The sequence below is a fragment of the Telmatherina bonti genome, assembly GCF_933228915.1.
Source record: "Telmatherina bonti genome assembly, chromosome: 19".
NCBI lineage: Eukaryota > Metazoa > Chordata > Actinopteri > Atheriniformes > Telmatherinidae > Telmatherina > Telmatherina bonti.
The window spans coordinates 16135014-16145994 of NC_136617.1; the positions used below are offsets into that span (position 1 = coordinate 16135014).

A 10981-nucleotide genomic window follows, 5' to 3' on the forward strand; every position below is an offset into this window, starting at 1 on the left:
TATAATTGTATTCTTATAAATAAAATAAGCAGACACGTGTTGGTATTTACATAGCATTTATCATTTAGCTTGCAAGAGAAACAACTCAAACTTTTTTTTGCCAGCTTTAGTTTTGCTCTGGATTTCAATCAGTTCAACTAAAAATAAAACATATTTAAAAAAATCAAGTCAGGAAAGTTGCACAATTCGTTACAGGAAAATAGATTAAATGGCAAATAAATAGAAGCAGCACAAAGAATATTCAAGTACAAAAAGGATTACAGACATGCAATTATGTGGGATTAAATAATTCATGCATACAGTTTCCTTTATTCCTCGATTGCAAGGTGATAACCTGTCATTTTTTAAATTTAGATCACTTCTCTCTATGGCTTTTTTGTCGGTAAACCTTCAGCATTTAACTGTCCATAAACGCCTCATCTCACATGACAATGCACTGATCTCCACCAGCAGCAGGAGCAGCAACAGCAGGAGAGCCACCAGTGCCTCCCACTAATCCGTCTAGACTGAGGCCCTGAAAGGCTCCAAAGAAAGAATCGTCCTTCACCGAAGCCGGTTTCCTGGCAGTGTTTGTGTGCTGCATGAAGAAGAGAAGCTGATGAGTATTGTGGACAAGCAAAACACATCCAAATGTCATTCTAACTCTTCACTCACCCTTGGGAGACAGTGGTGGCTCCTGAAGTGAGTCCTCCGAACAGTCCTTTCAGCATTCTTCTTGGCCAGCATAGCTTGCTGACGTTTCCTTTGGCAAACAGCACAAAGCAACATTAGGTGTAGCACATGTGCAAGTAGCTTATTCATGTGATGAAAAGCTTTATCCTCATTAGACCAAGTCTGGCTGGCTGAGAGTCTCAGCTGGATGAGAAGACAGTTACTAGTAGTTTAAAATCTTAAAGGAGTTCAAATGACTGATAATTATAACAAACAAATAAATGTTACAATTTAATTGTAAATATCAGTTTCATATTCTTTTTCTCCATACCTCTCTCTTTTCAGTTCATCTTGGTAAACCCTGAGCCAGGAGTCTGGGACTTTCTGGCTGCTGCAAGGAAGGCTTCTCCTCCTACTGACACTCTTCCTGCGAGTGAAGCTGCTTCTGCGGACGGACTGACTCTTTTTGGCCCCTCTCTTGGTCGAGGTGTTCTTCCCTGACATGCAAGTGGTGAACTGCTTGAGTGGCGCACCCAGCGACATGAAGGAATCCATCTCCAGACTTTTATTGTGTGTGTGGGGGTTTGCAGATCAATCAGATGGTCTCAGTTTGCCTTTATGGCAAAGTCAGGATGAGGGACTGTCCACTCAAGTCTTGGCTTAGCTCACAAAGTTTGGTGAAGAGGCTTTATTTCTTGTAATCTGCAAAAAATGACAACAATAAAAAATAAATTAAACTGTCCATGCATCTCTACCATAATCAGAATTTCTATATTAAGTGTAATTCCAGCTACATTTAACATTTGAACCAGTTGGACTAACCTGTAAGGGAAATAGCCTCCAGATACATTCAGCGTGGAGTCACTTTAAAAGCACTATGTCCATTAGATGCACCACTCCCAGCACTGGTTGTATACCTGTATACACCTCTGCTCTGTTGCCCTCTGCTCTTATGAGGATTTAACCAATGTCCTTGCAGTATTTCAAACAGGATTAGCTAAAGACACTTAAGTTGTTTATCCCATTAACAATAGTCCAAAACAGTTAGGCACTAGTAGAGACCTGCGTATTTACATTTGTCCAGTGTAATAACTGGAAATGTTTGGTCGTGGGGATTTTGCTTCATTTGGCTTCAGTTTGGAAGGTTTAACTTTCATTTCAGCAATGCTATTATCGCTAAATGAAAGCAGGTTAGAATATTTGGCCAATGTAAAAGAAAGAAAAACAGATGGGTGTCTGGAAATGACGAAAGGTGGAGGGAGACGCTTTGGTGACGCAGATAGGATTTGTTTTCCCTGTTTTCATTGACTGAGGACATTAATTACAGAGTTCAATGACTCATTCACAAATTCAGAGAACTTCCTCAATACGTATTGCTTAGAAGCTTCAGTCATACTAGTAAACAAAAACTATTCATAATAATTTATATATAATATATATATATATATTCATTCTATTTAAGCAATTGTTCTAATTGACTCAAAATAATTGAAAAATTCATTTGCTGTATAAGTGATGCCAAAATATATCATGAAAGACATTTCCAAGTTATTTAACTATAAGGAACTAAGGTTACATTACCACCCTAGCAAAGTGAGCATTTAATTTAGCCAATGAAATTCACTAGTCAACTGGACCCCGTCATGACCCCCAAACATATGCCTATCAAGACATTTTTCTAGTTAACAGTAAAGGTTCTATATTATTAGTACAAAAACTGTGTAGTCCAGCAGAGTCCTAATTTTGTCTGCTGTATAAATAGCCTAGCATGGGAGCAGAGCTAAGCGGGAAAGAATGGGGACAGCAACAGGAGTTAATCAAGTAACCTTAAACTGGATCAGCACAAGCAGATGGGGAAACCCTGCGTGACCATACTTTTGGACACCTGTTGAAGCAGATCGTCTACATTACTTCCTATCTGAACCATGTGACATCTGCGCTTAGTTTTTTTTATAGGAAAAATGAAATAAGAGATTAGTTTCTGACTAAAATTAGAAACTATCTTTAAGTTAGCGTAGTATAATTGTATGAAACTGCCAAAAGAGCTCAGGGACATAGTCTGCAGGTTAAATATTTACTAATGTCATTACCCAGCAGAGGTGTAAGTCAGTTAGGCAAGACATGGACTCAAGACACAACAATAGCATTTAAAGAGAGAACATTTATATTTACCTGCCAAAGACCCAAAATGCTACTGAGAGCACCATTAGCCGTTGGCAGGATGACTTTAATTCTACACAATAATACATATATACATTTTTATACGCTTTCATTTCATACAAAATAACAAGTCATGTACAGGTGGGGAGTGGAGACTATGACCTACTGGAATTCAAAATAAATACCATCAAATGGGAGCTGTGTGCTTAATCTCATCATGGAGATTTCAGATCTGATAATGTCAAACATGGAAAAGGCAGTTTGGGTTTTGTTTTGTTTTGTTTTTTTGTTTTTTGTTTTTTTTTAAAAAAAAAAGGTATGAGAATGATCCCATAGCTAATGTTCAACTCAACTAATGAACAAAACATGAACTTTTCATCCACTCCATTCACAATCCTATGTGCGCACACAGACTTAGAAAACATTGCATAACATAAACATATTCATCAATAAGTCAGGCTACAGAGAGGCCTGTGTGAGTGTTCATCACATCATCTCACTGGCAATAAGAGTGACCCGTCGACCACAAATTTAAAGAGTCAGAGTCTTCATGAAGGAGAAATGTCTTGTATACATAAAAGAAAAATATATGCAATGCAGGTCCTCATAACATTCGCAATAATTAGAATTTTTGGTCTCCAATGGAGGTGCTTACAATTAGCACAGAGATGAGATATTCAATTTTAATGACATGACCTTATTAGAGAATACCTCATACGGCTCCATAATTAAAAGCATGTGGCGAGAACTTGCACTGCATATAAAGCTTTATCTCCCTTTACGCTTTACTTGAGCCCCGGAAGACATTTTTTCTCCTCAACTGTTTTCTGATAACTGAGAGCGGTAGTGCATGTTTCCAAGGAGAAGGGTTTTTTCTTTCTTTCATTGCATGCTGATCCAAATAATGGGCAGTCGGACAAAAAGGAGGAAAAGTTTCTTATAGAGTAAAGGAAGACAAGAGCTGCATAGAGGGCTTCTCTAAATATGAACAATTTTCCATCTAAGACTTTTAGCTTGGCATTAAACTGTGTGTGTGGGAGGGGGGCACGTTTACAAATAATGACTCTTCTCACATGTTTTTTGGGTTATTTTGGTCTCTGTTTAAAAAGCATGCCTCTTGTGACTGCACAGGTGGGTGTCAAGAGAGTGAAGGACCAGGAGGTCAAGGTGCCCATGCTTTAATGACAAACGATAGAAAACCTCTGAAGTCTCAGTTATTCCAACAGTTGAGCTGCTCCACATGGAAAAGACTTAATCTCCTCTATCATTCATTCAGTCTTTGCAGGATTGCGGGTCACCGGCTGATGTCTCGGTTACCTTCCCAGCTCTTGCTGCCTGCTGCTTCACCTATGCCTCCACTCTCGAAGAAAGGATGCTTGAGAGAATCAGCCAGCACCAACCTTTTGGAGGGCTCATACTCCAACATGCTTTCAATAAGGTCAAATAGCTGGTGGTGCTCCTCTGCCTCAGACAGCAGATACCGCTGATGGGAAAAACAGAGGGGTAAAAAATATATATATAAGTCTTAATGAGAAGGAAACTCCATCACAAAACAAAAGACAACATAATGGCTACAATCCCACATTTTCAGTTTTTGGCCCTTCTAATTATCAAAATCCCAGTCCCTGCCCGTTCCTCTTACCCGCAAAGGCTTGCAGTTTTCTCTGACATATTTCCCTGCCGAGGAGCTTTCGTCCCAATCCAGACGGCCACGATAGAAATACTTCTGTTTTCTAAACGTTGAAAAAGATACATGTGATATGTATGTATGTATGTATGTGTGTGTGCGTGTGTATTTCATTCAAATAAATTTAAATAGATTTTAACACTGCTCTGTTACCTAGTCTTTCGAATCATCCGAGAGGGCACTGGTCCCAGGATTCTCTCCATCATGGCTAAATGCTCTCTATTGTCATGGGTCTATAACAGAGGACAACTGGGTTTTAATGGAAAAGGTTTCATTCATTTGGTAGTGCTGCTGCATGTGGGGTTCAAACAGGCAGTTAAAGCTAAACTCACAAAAGAAGCAGTTTATTTCTCATCAAGTAGACTGAAAGGAGGCATTGAAAACTTTACTAAACTTAAAACAACACTTGCTATTAGTTATGCATTACACATATGCGGCTGCAAAGTTAAATATAGATGTAGATCACCAGTTTTAAAAAAAAGATGTGTGTTTTGTTTGTTTTTTGTTTACCTGAAACAGGGTGAAGCCTAAGTAGTACTCAAACAGTATACAGCCAATACTCCAAACATCACAAGGGTGACTCCAGCCAAGTTCTAGAGGACAAAACATAATGAACACCTTAAAAACTGTGATAAAAATTACATAAGACTTCCCAAAAGAAACAGAAGCTTTACACTGCAATTAAACAAAGTAAATGTAATTTATTCACTGGAGTATTTTTAACTTAAAAGGTAGCATAATCTTCATGCTAATAGTGGGTGATAATTTGTATTCGTCGCATTAAACAGCCCAAAGTTATCTCAGCACTTGACTGTTGCATCAGGACTTGGTGGCGATACTTGTGATTTTTTGTAGAGATAAGTTTTATCACACACCAGCTTTATCAAGAAAAAAGGAATATATTGCCTCAATTTTTCTGTAAGTACTATTTCTGAAAAGAACTTGGGACGGTGATTCTACACTGTCCTTGTTCCAAATGGTTTCTGTGAAGCCAGTTTCTTACTGGAACTTCAGAAGCCAATTTTCATTCTTAACAGTGACGTAAAAACTACTCAGTTGTGACTGCTGTTACAGGACCGTCAAGTCAACACTTACAATATCTGGGCCTTCAATTTGTAGAAATATCCATAAACTTATCTGCTACACCTGCAGTTACTCTTACCTAGTATCACTTCAGGGGCACGGTAATGCCGCGTAGATACAATGGTGCTGTGGTGTTCATGGTCGAAAGTGGCACTGCCAAAGTCCACCACTCGCACGGCGGTGCTCTTAACAGTCCGTTCTTCCCGTTTCTGCAAGTCAGACAACATATTAGAACTTGTTAGATATATGCCTTTCTTAGAAGATATTCAATAACAAGGCATAAGTTCTATTAATTAATATTTTGTGTTCACAAGCCCAACAAACTGTCTCCAGTAAGGATGTGGATTCCAATCGAAAAAAAATCAAATATCTGGATTTTTTTGCGTCACAATTTTAAAATCAATATTTTTGTCTATAAAAAATAAATAAAGATAAAAAAATAAATAAAAAAATTCCACTATAAGATTCTTGTCATTTTTATTGTTTTTATTGATCTTTTTACTGATCTTCTTGTGCATTATAGCAGCAGAATGATGCTCTGGTTACTGTGTTGTTTTTTCCTAATTGAAATAAATAAAAATTAATAGCAAAAGTTTTTGTGTTTATTTTTAGTCTACAAAAATCAGCTAAATCGAAGAATCACAAGAATCCCAATTTAAATTGAATCAGCACCCAAAAAATCCTAATCAAATCGATTCAGGACGAAAGCATATCGTTTCAGTCCGAGTCTCCAGAGAAGTAAAAATTTATCTGCAAATATATTAAACTTTAAAATTGCTTTCTTTATATAGCAACTGATTATGGCAAGCTGTATGTTACATAAACAGGTGAAGAGTACAAAATAAGTTAAAAAGAAATGGAATAACTACTAAATGAGTTCATATTTAAGACAATGAGAAGATAAGGCTTGTATTGAATAATAGAAAGACAGAGCAAGACTAAGCTGGTTGCTATCCAGATGCCCATGATAAAAAGGTATTTACACATCTTACTGTATATTCTTGTTTCTTACCTTCTCTACATTGTATGACATTGTAAAATCCGAGTTGACAAATAAGATGTTTTCTGGTTTTAGATCTGTGTGCGTCAGTTTACTGTCATGGAGAACTACAGAAGGGGAAAAAAAACTACTTCAGTTTTTCATAACTGACAATAAATTTACTTACAACTCTTATGTAAACCAACTTTTTATTGTCTTTACAAATATTCAAGGCAATAAACAGAGCTACTTGAAAAATCTGTCCACTATTCCTACAACACTGCTCTTGTGTTGTGTACTGTCAATTACAAGTTGACTAATTTTACTCTTATGCCCTCCTGTGGTAGGAGGCAGTTTACCACGGACACGAACTGTATTAAAAAACTGTATTACAAAAATGCAGATAAATTCAGTAAAGAAAACTTGAGTGCATTTACTTTAAGGTGCATTTCTAATTCTCTTTCTCAGCAAGTAATGTTATCTGTAAATGTCTCACAACAATAAAATGACTTACACTTCACAGCAAGGCAGATTTGGTAGGCCATGTGTCTGACCTGACCAATTGAGTAGGGCAGATAGTTGTTCTCCTTCAAAAAGTCGAAGGTGCTCAGAGCGAGGAGCTCAAAGGAGATACACATATGTCCGTGGTAGTCAAACCAGTCATACATCTGTACACACAAACTGAAAGAGAAACAAAACATGGAAGGACCCACAGTTACCTATCAGTCCAAAGTACTGTTAGACAAACTAACACAACAAAGGCCGCATTCACATCAGAATTTTCCGCTTGATTCGGTCCAACTGGGGACTTGGTTAAGTTGCACTACATTATTCTGGACCGAGACTGTGTTCACGCTGCATTCTCAAACAAACCACATGGTTCAAAACAAAACGTGTTTCACTCTCCACCAGAGGTAAGAAAAGAGGGAGCTGGATCAGATCGTAGTGGTCTGGGTTGATCAGATTTCTATCAGAACTTTAACCAGATCCTTCCAAGACTTCCCCGAGAGCTATTTCTCCCATCCTCAGCCGTCTATCATCCCCCATGCATGTATGCTTTGGTAGAGTTTACCCACGGTGCCATGAACTAAACCCACAAGGCACTTTTTTTATAGTCCACTTCCTGCATTTGGTCTGCTTAATACAAACCAAGACCTGCGTTTGTAGGCGGGTCGAATCTGCTTCTTTGATCCAGATCAATCTGTTTGTGCATCCACAGTACCCCAAAACAAAGCGGACTATCTGAGCAAACGTACTAGGATTCCAATCAAAAACACTGATGTGAATGTGCCGGAAGATGGTTTCAAAATAACATACTGATATTTCTTTATATAAAAAAAGTACAGAATTAAAATGGAAATCTAGTAATTTAAACAAAACTAGTAAAACTTACTTTATTTCATTTGAATACTTCAAGGTAAATCATTATTCTTGCCAGTTAATGATGCCCAAAAGATTATTTAACTGCAAAACTAAAACAGTATGTACTCACTATTTGTTATCAGGGTCTTTTTCATTTATCTTCTCCAATACATTGATCTCTAGTCGAGCTGCTTCTTTGTATTTCTCCACATTCTTGATAATTTTCAAAGCAACACGGGCTCCTCCTCTGAAAACACAGAATAGCATTAAGACAACAAACAAAACCTTGAACATGATGAAAGTAAGACTCTACAAGACTACGATGGGAACAATGCACCTTTATACAAGCCTTTTGATAAACTGAATTTACTGAAATTGGTAATATTTTGTTGAGACACTACATAGCTCTTCTTGTATTGTCTATGATGACATTTGTTTAGTCTGAATATTTTAAAATGCTAATGTTATATCATGAAAAGCAGTATAAAATCTTCTATTAAATTCATAATATTGTTCCAACTTCATGCAACTTTTCTTAGTGCTGTATATTAAATTAAACCTGACAGTTTTCTCGCATTAAAAAATAATAATAAAAGATGTTCAGACTTTTAGTAGTTAAAGATAACCTCTATCTTTAAAGACCTATCATTACTTTCAGACACTTCCAGACCAGGAGACAAGAAAAGACGGCATAGTGTTCAATCTTCCTGCATGCTCCAATATGTACAGCGTTAACAACGACACGATAGAATTTTAGGTCCTTGCTAACATCCTGACACTTGACATACATACAGTATGGGAATTACAAATATTTTCCACAACAAAACAAAAGATGTACATCTGCCACAATATAAGTAATTGATAGAAAGCAACCCATCTGATGTGGGGAAAAAAAGCAATAATGTGCTAAATAGCAAGCTGTTTCTATCCCTTTACAAAGGCAGGAGCTATAAAAATTAAGTGGATGTATATTTCTAGGCCTGCCACAACATAATAAATCTTCCATGAGGGCTGAGTCACAAATAGCCCCAGCTTTCATAGGGACCCAGACACACAAGGCTAAAATATAACAGCTCTTGCACTGTGGTAAACTGGACCAGTTTGACTAATAGATAGCAAAAATAAATAAATAAATAAAATCATGGAAGATCTTAATTTATAACCTTAAAAACAATAATAAATCTAAAAAAGATAGAAAACATAGGTCTACGTCTAACCTAGTTTTTCTGCGATTTTACATTTAAAAATTATATTCAAGTAAACAGAAATATAGCAATGAAAACATTCTTCTGCCTCATCAAGATAACTCAGGGCACATTTAATACAATTACCACAATTCTATTTAGCACAAGACCAGCATAAAACATAGACACTAAAAATCAAGCATGATAAACAAGTATTCTCTGCAGAGGATCATGGAAGTAAGACTCCAAGAGGCTGACAGCTGTTTTACTCTTTCAGCTTTTACACACCTGCGATGGTCAATACATTGCATCACCCTCCCAAAGGTTCCTTCACCCAAAGTGTTGACAATCTCATCTGCAACACAACACGAGAGAGAAAAGGAAGAGAGGGAGAGTGGGGAAAGAAAGAATAGGACAGCATTAGAGACGTGGACTCAAGCAGAAATGCATTATGCAAAGTGTAGACAGGCGAATCAGTTCTAGCGCCCATCCTCTTTTCAAAAAGCTGCCTATTGAATCTGGCAGGCTGAAAACATTTCTGAGTCTATGATAAGTAAAAGCATGGCACTATGATACAAACAAGGGGGCAGCTATAAAGCACTCCCTTAAATGACCAACTGGCAGCCATTGAAAATCACAGCTTTGTTTTTTAAGATGTTGCTGCTTTTACAGAAAATATATGGGTAATATACACTGATGGAAACACAAACTAGTGTTGCACTGCATTCTTAAGACTTCATTATTCTGTTAAGTACTAAATGTAAATCAAATAACTATGTGTGGTGTTTGTAGAAATCTTGATGAAATTAACTTTGCTATAAATGTGCATGTGACTAATTTCAATCTTTGAAACCACTGTAGTCAAAAATGACTAGCTTAGGTAATAGACTTCTGTGACTGAGCATTAAGCTAAAATGAAACAGGAAGGAAAAACAGCTAGAAATGGGTTTCTACATTTTGGGAGGTCAAATAACCTGTGAAACACAGAAATGCTCTACAGCTTAAAATCCTAGAACAAAACGCAGATTGTATCTAAAAATCCCTGTCAAATTCTTCAACATTCTTGCAATCCACCCTGCTACTTCAGCTAGAGCGAAGAGCATCCTAGCAAGGCAGCATCATCATAGGGCAACCCCATGTCATATAAATGCTCTATGCTGTAATACTCATGTGGAGAAGGGTTACGATAGAGTAGTGGCAGTGAGTACATCTCTCTTGCAGGACGTCCCCACTCCGACAGATCAGGTGCCCTTCCTCGTCGTCCCTCACACTCAGTGCCCGCGTCCGACTGTCGCTCCGCTGTTTTCACACCCAAACCGCCATCAGCAGGTCACAACACGACCGAAGGGGACAGGGGTTTCAGTGGCAGCCGCAGCCATGGCATCAGGCGGCACAGGTGGATGAGGAGGGAGGAGGAGGGTGGTGTTGGTAGTTGATGTAGTTGTGGTTGTAGGTGGGTTTCGTGGTCATGGGGCGATTCACGCATGACACCACGTGAAGGAAATATATAACGATAGGGATATAGTGCAAGGGAACAAGTCAAAGATCACATGTTGTCCTCTGCTCCCCCCTCTACCTTTGTACCACAGCTGCTTACAAACAAGGAAGCAACTGGCATATCCATTCATAAACGCAAAAACCCATAAAGACAGTAACATAACTAAAACATAAGTAAAAACTTTTCAGGCTGACACTTCAAATAAAAAGAAAAAAAAGAGAGATGGAAGAAAAAAATGACTGGACCAGATTTGTTCAAGTAGGAAATATTTAAAGATAATCCCAACATTTCCACTACCTCAATCGCACACCTTAAATTATTATACTTAAAAGGTGTGGTTAAACATACTCCACACAAAAAGAAAGAGATAAATTTAT

At 37.7% G+C, this 10981-nt stretch overlaps 2 protein-coding genes across 2 annotated transcripts in view; both read right to left on the bottom strand.

Moving 5' to 3' along the window:
• Positions 1-216: 216 nt before the first annotated feature.
• On the bottom strand, positions 217-1194 carry LOC306769926 (uncharacterized protein; the record flags this gene model as incomplete). The annotated part of the gene is made up of 3 exons (XM_079258693.1): positions 217-577; positions 655-742; positions 983-1194. The coding sequence occupies 3 exons, from the start codon at positions 1192-1194 to the stop codon at positions 422-424; spliced, it is 456 nt and encodes a 151-aa protein (XP_079114819.1). The 3' UTR covers positions 217-421.
• Positions 1195-2818: 1624 nt separating this feature from the next.
• clk2a (CDC-like kinase 2a) overlaps positions 2819-10981 on the bottom strand; it is a 10363-nt gene continuing 2200 nt past the window's right edge. Inside the window, exons 4-13 of the mRNA XM_079258939.1 lie at positions 10315-10405; positions 9395-9461; positions 8053-8169; positions 7075-7241; positions 6594-6688; positions 5661-5790; positions 5009-5091; positions 4652-4731; positions 4454-4544; positions 2819-4294 (exon numbers count right to left, since the gene is read on the bottom strand). Of these exons, the coding sequence (XP_079115065.1) occupies positions 4106-4294; positions 4454-4544; positions 4652-4731; positions 5009-5091; positions 5661-5790; positions 6594-6688; positions 7075-7241; positions 8053-8169; positions 9395-9461; positions 10315-10405 (1110 nt within the window). The 3' untranslated portion in view covers positions 2819-4105. The remainder of the gene's footprint in view (positions 4295-4453; positions 4545-4651; positions 4732-5008; positions 5092-5660; positions 5791-6593; positions 6689-7074; positions 7242-8052; positions 8170-9394; positions 9462-10314; positions 10406-10981) is intronic.